This window comes from Sinohyriopsis cumingii, unplaced genomic scaffold, assembly GCF_028554795.1.
Source record: "Sinohyriopsis cumingii isolate HCF-2022 unplaced genomic scaffold, ASM2855479v2 utg000127l, whole genome shotgun sequence".
In the NCBI taxonomy this organism is placed as follows: Eukaryota; Metazoa; Mollusca; class Bivalvia; order Unionida; family Unionidae; genus Sinohyriopsis; species Sinohyriopsis cumingii.
The window spans coordinates 5,464,914-5,484,202 of NW_028315871.1; the positions used below are offsets into that span (position 1 = coordinate 5,464,914).

At 35.3% G+C, this 19,289-nt stretch overlaps 1 protein-coding gene across 1 annotated transcript in view; it reads right to left on the reverse strand.

Annotated features, from left to right (window-relative positions):
* LOC149774861 (neural cell adhesion molecule 2-like) overlaps nt 1-19,289 on the reverse strand; it is a 125,516-nt gene that overhangs the window by 90,185 nt on the left and 16,042 nt on the right. Inside the window, exons 4-6 of the mRNA XM_089944669.1 lie at nt 6,497-6,775; nt 4,180-4,458; nt 302-577 (exon numbers count right to left, since the gene is read on the reverse strand). Of these exons, the coding sequence (XP_089800795.1) occupies nt 302-577; nt 4,180-4,458; nt 6,497-6,775 (834 nt within the window). The remainder of the gene's footprint in view (nt 1-301; nt 578-4,179; nt 4,459-6,496; nt 6,776-19,289) is intronic.

Sequence of the window (19,289 nt, forward strand, 5' to 3'; positions counted from 1 at the left end):
AAGCCATGTGTGCAATTTAATCAATTCAAAGCTCAAAACAGGTATACCAGTTTTCAAAGAATACACATCCACTGAAAATGCAGGAGATGGCTACTCACTTTCTAGCTATCAGGCTTCATCAACAAATTCACTGGTACCAAACCTGTATTCATAGACTGGTAACTAGAAAATCTGTTCCTCCTGAAACATATGGTTATTCTTAATTAACTCCATCACCTGTTTTATTTTCCTTGAAAAAAAGGAAAAACTATCCCTAAACAAGGTGTCTAATAACACAGCATAATAAACTTAATTGACTTACAAGTGACATAAAGTGGAACGTTTCTTTCCACAGGATGACCCAATCCATTTCTTGCATTACATGTGTAGTTGGCTGTATCCAGACATTCAGCATGTTCAATGATCAGCTGACTCTCATGTACAAAATAATCTGTATGTAAGGTTCCCAGAATTCCCTGCCTGGTCCAAGTAATGTTTGATTCTGGATTACTGTCCACAAGGCATCTTAGGGTGGTAGTGGTGTTCTCATTCACAGTGTTGCCCTCTGCCACTGAGAGGTTTATTATCTTGGCCCCATCTGCAAGTGTATTAGCAATACTGAAAAGTCAGACCTTCTGTATCAGATGGAACAGAGATTTTAACAAAACAATAATTAAAGTTCAGCTTATGCTAACAATATTAATCAACCAAACTGAATACAAATGTATTAGTATAGTGCATCCAACACTGCCTACATCATGTACAGTGACCATTTAATTAATTTTCAATAGGTCCTCAAGGTATCCAAGTGTCTAAGGTTCTTGTCTTTACAGTCTACTTGCACATCTCACTCACCCCTGTGCATACAAGTTCAAGTCTCAGCTTAACCAATATCAGTATCTAAGAAAGTCTGCCAGTAGCTTCCTGTGGATTGTGGGTTCTTCAGGAGTCTTCCTCCACCATATAGACTGGCTGCAGTGCATAGCTTATGATTTGTTGACAAATGGTGTAAAAATCCCATAGAACTAATATTTCCAAGGATCTACTAAAAAATTTCTTGCATTCTGTGACATAACAGGGATCTTCCAGAATTTATCAGCAATATTTTTAATACCCCTTTTAATGGTTGCTACATGTCAAAAAAACCTTGGCATGTGATTGTTTCTTTTTTCTAAAATATTTCCTCATAGTTCTTAATATAATATAATATTTAACTGGAAAGGTGATTAAATGATGTCATCTTCCAAGGGACTGTAAACAAAGACAAGAAAAATCCTCATTTTGGTAAAATGTTATGCACAAAATTACGAATCAATTACTAATTAATCCTTGATTAGTTACATGAAAATAATACAGATCCTCCTATTTTAAGTCATTTCCAACACTACATTTATCTGACCAAGGCAAAATAAAAATACATGGCAATCCATTACAACAATGAGATTTTGAGTATTCTCAGAAGTTGCACCTGTTCATCTGTTAGTAGGGATGATCACATCCCAAAGAGTCCCACTCTCTAAATTCTGTTGACTGTAACTTCAAATGAAGATTAGAGAAGATGAGTAATTCAGAAGCTACAAGTCTTCTTAATGATAATTCTGCATGCTACAAATCCAAATTATTCAAGGTCTCATCAATATAAAGGTGCATATTAACTATGGCTGTTCCTTAGTAAACTTATTCTGCACAGAGCAAAGTTAGGATGGCAGGCAAAAACCAAAATTTTAATTGATATAAGTAGAAAATGAGAACAAAAAAGACAGGTAAAAAGCTATATTGTAGTGTTTACAGCACCATGACATATCAGTGGCTAATAGGTGACTGCATAAACAGTGAATATGCAGTAAAGTTGTGCTTAATGCTCATTGTTGCTGTTGTTGTGGTTTTGGATTTAATGCCATTTTCAGGACATACTGTAGTATCATTCATTTTTGTAGGGCTCAATTTTCATGGTTTTGCTATAAAAAAAAGACATTTTCATGGTTTTGACAGCTTAGTAAGGATTAAAATTAAACCCTTCAAAATAAAGAATACTAAAGAATAAAACTATGCTGATGCAAGCAGTGGTCACTTGAATGTTTAAAAAAATACCACCACATGTATTAGCACAATTTAAAGACCTGTCAAGTTCAATGTTTCTGTTGTTTTGGGCTTAGTACCATTTCTCAGCACAAGACAGACTATAAATGGCAGTCAACATGATTGCTGGATGAAGAACCCATGAAAACTCTGGTACCACTGACCCATGAGAAGCTACTGGGAGCTTTCTCACACATCCACACTGGCTAAGCCCGAGACTTGAAAACATGGAGACAGAGGTGATATGGCAAAGATCTGTAAAGACAAACAATTTAGACCACCTGGCCACTCAGGCCTCCTGTTAAGTTAAATACTTGGACCGTGTTTTTGTCTGAATAACATCAGTGGAAGCTGATGCTGCCAACAACACTAAAATAATATTACCACCTCTAACTGCACAAATAAACCAATGTCAAAATCAATTATACTGTATTTTTGTCTGGGTGCTGAACATCAAATGACCTAAAGTTTCAAGTTCGGAAATTAAATTTAAAGGCAGTGGAATCACTCTTTTGTTTGTCCTGCCTCATGAAAATCAACCACTAGACTTGACAAAAAAAAATTAGTTGAAGGAATAATTAAAATAACAATTCCACAAGTGGTATGACTCACACAGGTCATCACTTAAAGGAAAGATTTTACTGGTGACGATCAGTACACTGTATTAGCATACACTGCAACCCCATTCAAAATGAACAGAAAAGTGCAGCTCAAGCCACAATGAGCAAAAGATTAAACCTAATTTTCAGTGGATTTGCAAAAACTGTACTTTATTAATTCTATAATTTGAGAATTATTTACCTGCCAAGCATTTGTGTGCAATCATGAATGAGACTTGATTGACATGATGTTGATATAGTGGTTTGGGAAGTGTGAACATCAGTACTCTGCTGTAATTAATGTATATACATAGTGTTTATTTAATTATAGTGCTTCAAGCACTGGTTCTAGTATTTTACAGGTGTGTCATTCATTTGGAATAAGAATGCAGTGATAAAATGAAATGTGCTTTCAGGAGGATTTAAATTTGTCAACAACAGTTGTACTTGAATAAAGGATCAATATTAGTAAGTATTTAACTTATTTTTCATACATTATTATTTTTGTTATTATTTCTCTCATTTTCGGTATTAACAGTGTTTGAATACCTTAATGTTTTTTCTCATTTCTCTCTGTCCTAACTTATCTCATGTATCAATTTAAGGCAGTGAGTGGAAAATACAGCTACAAGATACCTTATAGATATGTTTGCTTTGAAACAATATAACATGCATCATCATTATTTTTAAAGGATTAAAATAAAAAGTACACATGCATATGCTAATATTTTATTACCAGATTACAGAACTGACATTGATTTATCTTTGTTAATCTCTAGGAATAAAACGGTAAGAAAAGGGGCAGGGTGGATGAGGCAGTCATCATCATGAAGGCCAATTTTTCATTGGAACTTTTAATTTTTGGTTCATGGGAACAACAAAAATCATGCAAATTGGTCCCCCATGAAAATTTCTGATACTACTGAACAGTCTATACATGGTGGTCATTTTATCTAGTGTAGGAAGAACCTGACCAAAATCCTGGGAGGAACCATTTAACCATGGGAATCTACTAGCAAGCTTTCTCACACACCCATGCTGGCCGAGCCTGAGACTCAAATCCATGCACACAGAAGTGACATGCAGCTAGCGCCTTTGACCACTTGGGACATCCAGGCCCCCAGTTTATGAAGTTGAATATCACAGGTAATTAAAATGTTAGTCACTACCATTATGCACAGATTACTTACCTGATTGACAAGAGCTAGAATGATGTTTTATTATTAATTCTTAAGGGTCCATTAGTCTAATTTGCATAGGAAAGGTACATAATAAAGTGTTGCAGTGAAAAGAATTCATTTAGTAATCGTCATCATTTACTTAGTTTAATAACAGCAGCTAGAATAACTCTGAACTAATACAAGTTATTACAACTGGTCAAACTCTTACCTCAAACCAAACTTTCAACAAAAGGCTGGTTACAACCCAAACTCGAACTTATATTTTGGAGTAGCTTCATAATGAGATTACTTTTTCTAAATATTATTAATCAAGACAAAACATCCTAATCAGTACATCTTACATTGAACATTAAGGTAAAACCATTCCATTCCATTCAGGGATTCTTCATTCTGTCCACTGGGATGAATCCTGTTGACAGCTCTACATCTATATGTCCCACTGTCATACCTGCTAATACTGTCTACTGTCAGCACAGCTGTGTTGTGTGAGAAGGTTGCATTATTATCTTTCATCCATGATACAGACACTGGCAATGGATTGGAATCAATGTTACAGGTCACTGAAAACATCTGGCCCTCAATGACTGTCTTATTTGTAACTGGCACTATGACTGGTCCATCTGAAAAGAAAATTAATTGTCTACCATGATCAAAAGAGTAGCACATTTCATGAAATAATTTCAAGGACTACAAAAATAACTTAATGTGTCCTATCTAGATACATGTGGAAATGATTCATGAAGAAAAGTGTAATAAAACTACTGGAATCATATCAGCTATGAAATGAATTGTGAGAAGGCTATTGTCTATCATTTAATCAAACAATTACACAGCTTGCCTCCATACATCTTTCTGTAGCCACCATTAGCCAAAGTAAACAGGAACAAAAACGCAAAAGCGAAAGAAAAAAGCTGCTTTGACTGTTTACATAATGCACCTTAGAAATGCCAAATACATTACATATAAAAGCTAACAACTTTTATCCTTGATTTTAGAACAGAGCTATGGTAATATGATATTACATACTATATATATTTTTTTTTAAATCACTTCCCAGATACCATTCTCCTGTTTCATAGACTACTGTCATTCTACTTTTCTAACAGCAATGTTTAGCTGGTGAGAGTAACAAATTTTATGTAAATGTGGAGTAACAGTCAATGAGAACTATGAAAACCATACGAAAGTTACTACCTGAAATCAAGGGGTTGGGGATAAATATCATTAACCATATACAAACTGTTGTTGTTGTTGTAGGGTTTAATGCCATTTTTCAGCACATGATAGGCAATACATGGTGGCCAGTATTAATGGTGGAGATAGAACCCAGGAAAACCCCAGAAAGAACCACCGACCCATGAGAAGCTACTGACATGCTTTCTCACATACTCACACTGGCCGAATCCGAGACTCGAACCCACGCAGACAGAGGTGAGATAGCAGTGATCTGTAATGGAGAGCACTTTAGACCACTCAGCCACTCAGGGCCCCCCATATGCAAATTGTACACTGGGACTCGTGCTTATCAAACAAATGATCTACACGGTTTACCCAACTGGATCCCTAATCTGAGGGTGGTAAACCACTAACACATCTTTAAACACTTTGCAGAATTATTGTAGTCAGGAGCAAATGCAAAATCTAATCAAAGCCAGTGAAATGTGAATTGAAGACCATGGTGACCCTCTTTTTGTTGTAAGGCTGTAGTGCTAATATATACAATGTATACAATCAAAGACATCTAGTTTGATGATTCCAGTAAGAACAGAGGTTGAGACGTAAACCACAGAACTTAACCTAAACCAGTAAAATGTGAAATGAAGACCATGTTAACTCTCTTTGTTGTAAAGTTGTGGTATAACAGAGATGCATACAGTCTGATGATTCAGGCATAAAGAGAGGTTGAGAAGATTGACTATGGAGATTAATGGGTCTCACTGGCTATAACTAACATGGCATTGCAGAAACCATTACTTTATTGTCAGACTTACCACAATTATGACCTCTCATCTTTAAAACCCAGAAATGATAACATATGGGTTCTGTTTGATCATAAATATACAGTCCCTGCATACAGAGGTAAGTGATGTTATTTTTAAATGTATGGCTCTCACACTAAACTGAGCTTCTTTTTTATCCAAAGATTGAGCCATCCATAAACTTTAATAAATAAACAAAGTTAATAATTTAAATTTATTTGCAAAACAGCATCTGTTTGCAGTCACAAGATGCTTCTATACACCAACTTTATGCCACCAACCAAGTATGCAAACTGTATATAATAGTTAATACACCGTAACTAGTATATAAAAATAAATCAAGTCAATAATGTGTGCTGTATATGAACTGATGTTAACTTTAAATTTTAGAAGTATTTACATTTTTCCTGTACTTTTTTGTGTGATTAACCTGGCATTGAAACTACATACAATTCATGTAAACCTAATGTCCAACACAGAGTTATCATACCGTACAAATTGCAAGGTAGTTGGAGGATTGCAAATACAAACCAGAAGAAACATGAGGGGAAAAAAACTTCAGTTCTCTGAATATTTGAGCTTTGTTTTAAACCAAGATGGCTATTATGTCAGGTTTTACAATTTACATAAGTCTACAACACTGATAATAGACCAGAAAATAATAACATGTATGTCTTACACTGTACATCAACTTGAAGCTGACTGTCTATAGGTCTTCCATATCCATTGAGTCCTTTACACCCCCATGTTCCATTTGTCTGTCTTGTGGCTACTGGGATGCTGAGGTTAGATCTTGATTCACCTTGAACTTCATTCCCATTGTGTGTCCAGACAAATAAAGAGGGTTGTGGATAGGCATCTACTACCTCACACACAAAAACCACATTCTCACGGCCTTCTTTGACTCTGTATGGATTAACGTCTCGTACTGCAGCCTGTAGCTTGACAACAGGTGCATCTGAAAATGTACATAATAATGAAAAGTTTCATGCTCATCAACTGATGTCTTCAGACTCTTTGTAATCTCACTGTACATCCAAAGTAAATTTCTCAACTTTCCTCTCGCTGCAAGATATAAAAGCATTAGTGTGTTTTGCTCAAACTTGTATAAATGTTGATACATAACATCAAGGCAATGACAATTTAATGAAACAAATTTATCTCAGTTCTGGTATGAGAATAAAGATGTCTTCATATTCATAGGACTTCAATGAGTAAAGAAGAACAGCAATGAAAACAATTTATTAAATAAAAATATTTGAGGTACAGGATTCATTTGATTTTCTCACTTAAACTGTTTATTTACTAAGGAATTATAAGATTCACCTAAATGTAATTAAATATTCTGATTTCAAACTGAACAAAACGTATACAAATCCCACGTGGGCACTTATGCCGAAACAATTTGGTGATACTGGGGAAGTAGCAATAACTGTGATGTGTATCAATTAAGTCATTTAAAACAATTAAATGGAAATCCTGACAAAGTTTCTACAAGAGTATAGATGAATTTGTCAAAAATTTCCTGGAGATTTTTCATCAAGGTCTTTTATGGTAGCATATTCATATCATGTGATATTCTGCCATAAAAAAAAACAAGTACTATCATCCAGCGCAGTGAGTTGAGTACTACAAAAACTGTATTTAGTGTAATTTATATATACAAGCATTTTCATAAATATTAAGTTGCTGTAATACAAAATTAGCAAATTGTGTACCAAAAAGTTTGTTATAATTCAGGCTATATTAGATGTTAGATTGGCATCTTTTTTATTTAGGACATCATAATGTCTTCTGGTGAAATCCATGTGTTGATATGACTTTTTTTTCAGGATTTTAACAAGTTTTTGACATAAGATTTGACATTAGCAGATATGGTAAGAAGATTTCTGCTGAAAATCTCATGCTACTGTTACTTTACCTTATGAAAGAGCAGCCGTAACAAAATTTCCAAGATGGTTTCCATGGTGGCCATGTTGGATACCAGATTGACAGCAATTTATTTAGCCCAAAATAAACATCGAAGATATGGTTAATGTGACCATGGGATCAGTTTGTGTGTAAGTACTTTGAAAGAGTAGCAATAAACAACTTGTGATAACAGATGGAATGCATATCACATGATGAAGTATATTTAAGAGTTTAAAGTTGGGTTTTTTTCAGAGTTTCTCATGGTATAAACTGTCAGTTACTGAATCACACACAGCTTAGATAATGCCCAACAGTTTATACCATAATAAATTCAGAACTCTTATAATTGCAATTGTTTATAATTGTACTCTTGAGCTCCGATGGCAACACTCTCATAACCGTGAAGGAGAAGATACTGGACTGTGGGGCGGAACACTTTGACGGTATCCTCAACAGACCTTCTTCCATCAACGAAGAAGTGATCAACCATCTACCCCAGCTGGAGATCAACGAGAGATTGGCTGACCCTCCAACAGTGCTAGAAACTCTTAAGGCTACTGAGCTCATGTCTAGTGGGAAACTACAGGAGCAGACTCCATCCCAGCTGAGATCTACAAGTCTGGTAGGCCTAAGCTAGTGGAAAAACTACCAGAGATGTTCTGTGAATGTGAAAGATGAAATGCATACCCCAGGAATTCAAAGATGCATCTACAATCCATATTTACAAATGCATAGGCAATCAACTATCCTGCAACAACCATAGAGGAATCTCTCTACTCTTCAGCACTGGCATGGTCCTCGCCAGGCTGAACAGACTCATAGAACACCTAGATCATGGCCAACTCCAGAACGTCAGTGTGGCATCAGAAAGGCACTATTGACATTATCTTAGCTGCCAGGCAGAAGCAAGAAAAATGTTTTAAACAAATGTCCAGCTATACAATGCCTTCATAGACCTGACTAAGGCATTCAACACTGTCAGCCAGGAAGGCCTTTGGAAGATCATGGCCAAATTTGGATGTCCTGAAGTCTTCATTGAAATGGTGAGGCATTTTCATGATGGCATGCTTGCCAGAATCCAGGACCAGGGTAACTATTCCAAACCCTTTGCAGTTACGAATGGTGTGAAACAAGGATGCGTCTTAGCCCCCACTCTCTTCTGCCTCATGTTCTCCACAATGTTGATGGATGCTTTCAAGGACAGCAATGTGGGAGTAGGTATTCGATACGTCTGGATGGGAAGTTGTTCAACTTGAGGAGGCTCCAAGCCAAAACCAAAGTCCAAGTTAAGAACATTTGTGACCTCCTGTTTGCAGATGTCTGTACCCTCAACTGCAGCATGGAGGCAGGCATGTAACAGAGCGTGGACCTTTTATCCACAGCATGCACCAACTTCAGACTCACCATCTCTACCAGCCAGACTAAGGTTCTGCATCAGCTAGCTCCTGGAGAATATTACCTGGAACCATCCATCACTGTCAATGGCCAAAAGCTCAAAAATGTAGGCAGGTTTACATACCTCAGCAGCACCGTCTAACTAGCAGTCCACATAGATGACGAGGTCAACACCAGGATTGCCAAAGCCAGCATAACATTTGGCATTTGATAGGAGAGGCATCAATCTTGCCACCAAACTCAAAGTCTATGCAGCAGTTGTTCTCTCCACGCTCCTTGATGCTTGTGAGACCTGGACTGTGTATAGCTGCCATGTTAAAAAACTGAACCACTTCCATATGAGCTCCCTGAGAAAACTACTGAAAATCAGATGGCAGGACAAGGTACTGTACACAGAGGTTCTCACTCAGGCCGGTGTGACAAGCATCCACACCATACTCGATAGACTGCCCATGTTCTCTGCATACCAGTAGAACACCTACCTAAGATCTTCTATGGAGAGCTACAGCAAGGCAAAGATCTCACGGTGGTCAAAAAAAGAGGTACAAGGACACCCTCAAGACCTTGCTGAAGAACTTAGGCATTAATCCTGACAGCTGGGGGAGTGTCGCTGCTAATTGATCTGCTTGGTGCAGTCAAGTCAATGCTGGTGTGACAGCCTTTGAGCAGAAAAGACTGGCAGACGCAGCTGAGAAACATGATCTGCACAAATCCAGGAATGGCAGTTCTGCAACTCCCAGTCAGCAACCTGCACATCCATGTCCCCACTGCAACAGACTCTTCCGGGTCCGGACCAGACTGATAAGCCATCTCTGGACCCAGCCCCAGTGAATCGATGACATTAAATGGTCCTCATCGACACCGATGGACGAATGTCATTCATTTTTTTATTGTTATACTGTTATATTGAAATTAAGACTCTGCAAATGGTTATAATGATGGGGGTCCAATAATCAAACAGTGCAAGACACCAACCAATGCAGTTATGATGGGAGGAGTAGCGAAATTTGTAACCCCACCTCCACCCTACCCACATTTTTATTTCATTTCAAAGGCATGCAATGCCTCAAAAACTGTACTAATCCTAATGTATTTTTTATTTACAAAAGGCTGATTAACACCTTTTGCAACAAGTTTACACTCATACATTTAGGATCTTACAAAATGTACCGAGAAAAGAGTGAAAACAAGCATTCCAAATTTAACATAATTTATTTCCCTAGAAAAACAAGGTAAAAATAAGAAAAAGAACTTATGGTTCTATGAATCAAATCCAAACATAATCCAAGAATTCAAAAATAGAAATCCTAGTAATAAAATGTCCTAATGAAACGAAGTTAAAATCCTGATGAAATCCAAAATGGAAGGCGATGACGTATGCTGTGGTCAGTGCCATACCGATGTGTCAACAGTTCTTTGTTACATCACAGAAAATAATCTTCCAGTGTTTGAATTCTTTATAAATTTTGATAACTGTCCTTGTCCAAGAATTAATTTAGAGCACAAGCATTTCCAGGGAAAAATAATCTATTAAAATTAAAATAATGATGAAGAAAATTAATAAAAATTCAACTCAAACTGGTCACATAAAACATAGAACACTCTGACTTCTCAAGTGTTATGGCAAGACTGACTATTCTATCTCAATACATCAATAATAAATCTACCATAGCTAAGGTGCAAAACAGATGCCTGGATGTGGGTCAATCCTATGGAAAAACCAGAGTTTGAAACAATTGCTACATTTTGTTTGCCACATACTCCAAGTATGGCTTCGATTTCGCTTTATGAATCTACTCTAAAAAAGAATAAAAATAAAAAAAGTTGCTTACTTCAACTCTTACTGATTTCTGAATCAAGGTCAGCATTATATATAAAGTTTCTATTATTAGTGTTTATAAAAAATAGGTCAAACTGAATTGGATTTCTGGAAAATGAATTTCTAGAAAATGTCAAATCTAGTAAATAAAATTACATTATAATAACATGTAATGGAATACAAAATTTAAAACTAACAAACAAACAATTAAATTAAATCAAATATAAATTAAATCAAATATACATAAGAGCACTTTTACGTTATTAACAAAAATCTGAACAAACATATGCACTGACTTGATGAGACCTTATCAAGCTTCTCTTCAACAGTCTAAAGTTATCTTACCATTTAAACATGAAAAGTATCCTCTGAGCTATGTACATTTAAATACCTGATGACAGCCACTTTTATTAAAAACAAAACAAGCAACAAAACAGAAATCACTGAATTTACACTTAAATGATAAGCATATTTTAGTCCTTAAAGTAATGACCCAGTAACACGAATGAATATACATGTATGCAGTTAAGAGCCTTAGTTCAATCCTGACTGCATTTATATTGTAAGGTACTGTACTGGTCATTTAATTTATGGGTCTATATTGTTCTTTATTTTTTTTAAAACTTTTTTCATTCATCACAAGATACCGTAAGCTTGTTTAAAAAAAAATAACCCCACAGAAACTTAAATGGTGTCTCTCTAATAAAGACTTGGCTTGAGCAGATGTTCTGCAGAAATAAAGACAGTGACCATTGTAAACGCTGTTATAAAATGTTAGCATCAGAAGACAATGTCAATTTCAGCATGGGAACGGTGCACTCTAACACAAAACCATCAGACTTGGTGCATTGTACTTTACAACCCAAATTATGGTCCTGTGATTAACAGTGGAAGTTTCATAAGGTTTATCCATGGGTGTTCATCATTGATTGGCTCCTCAAATGTCAATTAGTAATGCCGATCAGCCATTCTATGGTGAAGAGTTGTTGTTGTTGTGGGGTTTAACGCCATTTTTCAGCACGATAGGCTATACATGGCGGCCAGTATTAATGGTGGAGGAAGAACCCGGAAAACCCCGGAAAGAACCACCGACCCACGAGAAGCTACTGGCAAGCTTTCTCACATGCCCACATTGGCTGAATCTTAGACTCGAACTGCCGCAGACAGAGGTGAGATGGCAGTGATCCGTAATGAAGAGCGCTTTAGACCACTCGGCCACTCGGGGCCCCCTCTATGGTGAAGAGGCTATTGGCATACTTGGCCAAGGTGTGGTGGTGATTTGTAGGTATTTTATTGCTCCAATGCGGAGCATTATCACAGAGCAAAAGTGGAGAGATTAAGTCCCCCACCACAATGCTTGGATTTCAGCTGTACTGTAGATGGCCCTAGAGTATGATGTTGCAAGCCAGATGAACAGAATTTCCATTAAGAACCAGCAATATCTTGGAATAATGTTGAGGTTAAAGGTTATACCAACAGAAAATTACCACATCAAGATTTTTTCCAGGATGACCATAAAGGCAGCCATTTTGGAGATTAGATTAGTGCCATCTTAATATAGGAACAAACATATAACTATATAATGCAAGTAAAAAAGTGTTTTGTTTTTGTAGTGATATGACAATCTGTTTAGGAGAAACAGAACTTACAAGATTTGTTTGGGATGTCACATTGGCATCATTTTCATTTAGGACCAACTACATATATGGAAGAGTGTTTAAGGAAAACACACTATCAATATGGCTAACCACTGCTACTACCACTACTCCTACTAATTATAATAATATATTCAATGAATCTAATGCCAATACTTAAAATATACTATTATTTCCTTTCAATTAGATTTATTCCAGTATACAAGTCAAAATTTGTATTTATGTTCACTGATAATCTCTGCCACATTCCAAGCAACATTTTGTTTGTTTCTTCGAGATGCATACATGTTATCTAGCCAGCACCAATTTTCAGCTTCACATAAATCTTCATCTAGTTGTTCGGTCAAAGTTTTGATGTCAGAATATGGGCTATGCAAAGTAATCTCAGAGCATAAAATCAGTGTTTGAACGTTGTCCATATTGGAGAAAGTAATTATAAAACAACATGAATAAATGGGTCCATAAATTAGACTACATGAGAGGACAAGTGAAAACATTTGAACTTTTCAAGTTTCAAACCAATCAACTTATGGTCAACTAAGTCAAAAATATTCTAAATCTAACTATATAGTTCCAAGCAATTCTTCATTGTTCATAAGAATCAACCATTTATCAAGGTGTTTTGTTTGTGCAGGCTTACAGGTGTGGTTCTGTCTAAATCCAGATTGTGATAGGTAATTAAATAGTACTTGACAGGTAACCACTGAGATGTTTACAAACATGTCTTTCAAGCATTTTTATATGGTTGGCTTAAGATATATATGTGTATATATGTATATATATATATATATATATATATATATATATATATATATATATATATATATATATATATATATATATATTGGTCTCTGGATGATAATACTATATATTCAATGAGTCTCTGCAGATAATAATAATATACTGTTACTTCAATTCAATTATATTATTTTCAATATACAAGTCCAAAATCTGGATTTTTGCTCAGTGATAATCTCTGCCACATTGCAAGCAATATTTCCTTGTTTCTTTGAGATATATAAATATCTTATTTAATCAATTTTCAACTTTACATACAATATTCATCAAATTATTGTTAATATTATAATTTTACCTCTGCAAAGTAATATCATCAGCATAAAGATCAGTTTTTGAATGTTGTACATATCGAAGTAGTTATAAACAGCATTAATAACTGGGGTCCAAAATTAGACCCCATGAGAGCAATAAGTGAGAACATTGTACTTTTAAAGTTTCAATATCATTGATTATGGTCAATTAAGTCAAAAACATTCCAAAACCAAACTATATAGTTACAATCAATTCTCCATTGGCCATAAGAAACTACCACTGTGCTAATTTGCTTAGGTAGGACCAGGAGGTAGAACATCCCATTATGGATAAATCAAAGAGATGCTGGATGCATGTATAATAACAAAAGTTATTACATATCACTGCCTTGAATGAGAATGTTTAAGCAATATGTATTATATTTTTCACAAGTTTGTAAACAGCAGCAATGTTTCTTTGCAGTAGGATTTTTACTGCATATATAGAATGCAAAGCATGATTATTTCAGTTGTCGAATTAAGTGTAATTCATTTTTTTAAGTTGATTTAGGAAACAATTAACTATCAGCAAAGGTCAACAAAAGTAAATTTCAGAACTCTTGGTTGAGGGAGTTTTACTTTAAGAAGCACACCAGCAAGAAAAAGAATATAAGGGGTGGGGGCTATTAATTCTGTGTACATTCTGCACACAACACATCAACATATGTTAACTTTGACCAGGATTCACTCAAGAGAATCTAGCAGATAAGTTTGAATATCAGGATCATCCAGTCACCAGTTGAGTGAAGTGATGAACACTAATGACACTTGCATTACCCGGTACCTACAAACACCTTTAAACCCTATTAAATTTATATTCAAACTGTAGCAATTGCAACGTTGTGTGATAAAATTTAAAATACATTAAATTTTGGGCAAGTGGAAATCAGAATCCATGCTTGTGGAATTTCAGTCTAGGCTTGTGAGTTTATTTAAGTCGCCAGCCCTGGGCCTGTGTTTAAAAAAAAAATTCTTTGAGCACTGTTGGGTAATGCAGACTGACATGAATGGTTCCATCTAAATCCAGAATGTGATGGGTGAATTAAATTGTACTCTGAAAAGTAACCATAGATATGTTTAGAAACATGTCTTTCTAGCATTATGCTATCATTGGTCTGCAATTATCAGATTATCTGGATTTGATTCTGAACCCATTTTATAAATATGCATAACCTTGGCTGCCATCAGTTGAAATGGAAAGGTTTCCTTAGTTATGCCTTGATTAATTACATAGGCAAGAGATGGAGTTCACCTAAATCCCAATGTCATGTTCACATGATCATTTGAATTTGACTCTGATCACCAACCAGTCATTGCTGCCACATTCACCAAACTTAAGTTCTGTCAAAAGATATGCACAAAATATGTGAGATATGATACTACTGAAGTGCCCCACATGGCAAGGGGCAATCCTGGGAGTGTTACCATGTTGCAATGAACAACATTGCCAAACAACATCAGAGTGAAGCAAAGAGTGTTAAAAAAGACAGTAAGCTGTGATAAAATCTAGAAGAGCTGCCAAGGCAATTTATAGCTTATTACCAATCTGGGTGGGATCTGAAAGAAACATTTCATAGTGGATAAGCAAAACTGGGCTTTAAAAAAGCTAAAATTTAAGGCAGAATAAGCCTTAGCTAGAGGATCTAGCAAGGAGTAGCAAGGATTCTAAAATAGGATGCTAAAGCTAGAATGATGGACAAAATACTATTCCCAGCTGCTAAACAAGCCACCTGCCAATCTCTCCGCTAGAGTCAGAAGATGCCACTAATCTATCCACACAATCCCAGAGCATGTATGTTGATCCACCAAAGGAGGCTGAGGTAGTAGTGGCACTCAAGAGATTAGGAAATGGAAATAAGATATACCGCATTACTAAAAGCAAGAGTAGACAAGAGATACAACCTAGAATAACTTAATTTTTCAAGAGGTGGTTACCAGGACAGTTCCAGGAACCAGCCATCCATGTATACCATTGTCTACCAATCAACATCATTAACCTGCATGCAGATAGTGGCTTAAACAAATTTGTTGTTTATCAAATGAAATTTTTAGGCTTAGCAAATTTGGAAGGTCCTGATGAAAACTAAACCTTGCAATCAATTCTAATGGCAAAAATTACACAAAAATCTGCATTAGATACAGTTATTTCTCAGAAACTTTAAACCCACTCAAATGTGCCATCAGACAATGCTGCAACTCTAAGTATTTTAATGCCAGTATAAAAAGCAAGACGATTAAAGACTAAAGATGCAGTGGGCAACAAGTAGTCAACACCTATATTACTTAAACACCTTTACTGTCATAACACTTTAGACCTAGTCCAATAAAACAACCCCACCCCCAACCTGCACTGATACTGATAGTTTTGGGGTATGATCTCACATATTCATTAACTCATTAAGGCAGAGTGGTGCATTTATATGTCAAGAGGCTGTACCCTACTTCCAAGCTCTGTAGCATCACAGTAATTTAAGATACACCAAAGTTCGTGGTATTACAAAAGCATAGGCAGATGTAGCTCTAAAATTATACCAAATAATCTGGAATTTCTACTAGCATTACAAAATCAAGAGGGAAAAACCTAATTTTTGCAACCCAATGTTCTGTGTCCGGAATTTAGACATTTTGGCCTGAGATCTAAGGCAGACTGGTCTGAACTGCACATGGACAGGTGAACCTTTGCAAAAAGCATGATAAGTATGAGATATGGAGTAAACCGTGGCCATGACATGAAAATGATGGGTCCAATAAGCACCAAAAAAAATCCAACCTTTACCCTTCTGCACATACACGAGTGAAATTGCCATTAAAAATGATGTTTCTAATATAATTAGGCATCTAGCTAAATGAAAATCTCTTAGAAGCAGATATAATTGGATGTATTCAGAAGTAGCACCCAAAATGTGTTTCCTACTTGCATTTCAGGTGAAAATGACAAAAATCTTCCGACCTAAAAGTAAAATCATTCAACTGATGCACACGAACATGTCCACAACACATCACCCCAAAAGAATGTCAAGTTATCCACACATGATCACACATGACTTGATCAAAATGAATTAGGAGATAAGTCACTGTCCATGTTCAGTCATCATTATCAAACTTCAACAATAACCTTTGGTATTTAATTTCCTATCTTTTCAGTGACATTTATAAACAATTATACAAATTGTATAAGGTTATGAACTGTCAAGAGAATTTGCTCGATTTTACATTGCTAAACAGCAAACATTGTCAAATAAACCTCAAGCAGCTCAGGAGGCTGGAGAAGATAGAATTAAGGAACCAACAAATGACAGCTGGATGGACAGATTACAGTATCCACCCTAAACATCACTTGCAGTGGTTAATTTTTTTTTGTAGTAATTTCGCAGAAATATAAGTGAACAGATCTGACAGCCAAGGACAATAACTCTGCTAAATAAAGGCAAAGAATGCTGACAAACTGATGCTACCAATTACCAAGGACCATCAAAAATTTACATTTTAAAACTTTGCCTGGAACTCTACCAATAATGTGCTGATGTGCCTTTAACCCATATCAATATGAAGATATGAAAAATGTGCATTGAATTTTGTTGAAATCCAATCATAGATAAAGGCACTGTGCTGAAACAAAATTGGGTGGGTTAAATCAGGGGATATCATTTAAGTAAATGATGATGGAGAATGCTGACAATCAAACTCTGCGAAGGCTTCATTAACATCAAATGGCCTATAAACTTAAGTTGAAATCCAATACTAAATAAGGGTGTTATAAAACAGCAATTGGTCAGTTTTGCAACGAAGGGCTATAATCCCATATAAAAATACTGAATGCTGAAAATCTAACTCAAAGTCTCATGATAATCAAGCCGCATACCATATTTGGTTTAAACTCTGTAATAATTAAGGATGTTAATATATGGAAACAAAAGTGGTGGGTTTGACAAGTAACTCCAATAAATGATTATAGTCTGCTTAAAATCGAATGATAATTAAGTGTTATGTACATTTAATTTAATTGTTAGCTAGTTAGTTAATTTTATTTCATTACATGCTATTGTAATGTAACATTGTATGCTGGACTTGACCTTATCCAAAACTGAGTTCATTTCTGCTTGACCTGACTGACTTTTTTAAAATTTCATTTTATGTAAACAACTACATGTAATACATAGCTAAATTATTCTCTATGTGTAATAGCTTAATATCAGAATCCTTATTAACAGAAGAAGTAAATCTGTTTATTTGGGTCAGGGTTTAGGACTTTCCTAAGTGAATTTTACAGGTTATGGTTTCAATTTTGTAAACATCAAAATCATTCTAGAATGTTATTTTCCATTAGGTAATGGTTTTTCTTTTTAGAAAATGCTAATTGTGACCTAAGGTCAAGTAGAGAACTACATAATCTTGTAATTGTGAGGACTTTCAAGTTGTATATTATATGTTGTGACCAGTAGTTCTGGGCTGGAATCTTTTTTGTTCAAGTTATAGAATTCAAGTGATTGTCTCTGAAAATACAAAATTGCTCTGATGAAGTTCTTGGATAGAGACATTCACTGTAATTTATAGTATATTCAGAGCTAAAATTACACAGCTGTGATTCAAAGACTGTTGACACATCAACACTTGAATAGTTATCACAGGCACATCATAGACTTCAGTTTTGGGATTTTTTTCTGGACTTTAACTGAATATTATTCAGGACTTTAAATTACTAGGACTTATGTCTGGAAATCTTGGATTATTTTGGGATTTAATTTGTAACCCCGTAATTTGTTTTCTTCTCATGTTCAAATTGTATTCTATGGAAATAAAATTATTTATTAAAGTTTACAAAGCTTGTTGTCTTTCACTCTTTTCTGTAAGTTATTTTACGAGCATAGACTCGTAACATAAGAATTTATTTTGATGATGAATTTGAGCAGGTTTGAAAATCATATAACTCAACTAAATGACAATGCATAAAGCTGACTCAATTTCAACCAAGGTCTTATCATAATCAAGCTGCATACTAAATTTGTTTAAAGGTTGGTAAGCTGACAATCAGGGGCTGTAACTCCACTAAAACATGATGCAGATACTGACAATTTAACCCACCCAATGTCTTACTGACATCAAGCAGCATATCAACTTTATTTGAAATCCAACAACACTGTACTCTACCGCAAGCAAGTTAAACTATAGTATACACCAACTCAATCAATAACCATATAATGTTCTCTATTTTCTGCATCAAGCAAGCAGTATAATTGATCATACTTGCTAAAAGAAGTGCATAATAATTATTAATTGAAAAATATTATAAGCACATTTATTTAAATGACAAAATTATATGTTGACTATAATAAGTATCTATAATAAATACAGTAAATACACACATCTGATAATGACTTCCATCAAGTTGGAAATATTGCACATTCTCAACACTATCTATTGATTTAAAATAAAGAAAGAAACAGATGATGCTGTTTTATTGCATATGATGGGGGAAGAATGTTGACTTGTTTGATATTTTGTTTTGACTTAATAATCAGTCTGGCTCACCCACAATAACCATGAAAATTTGAAACACCTTGAATTTAATGTGTTTTACAATATGCACACATACCTATCAATGTC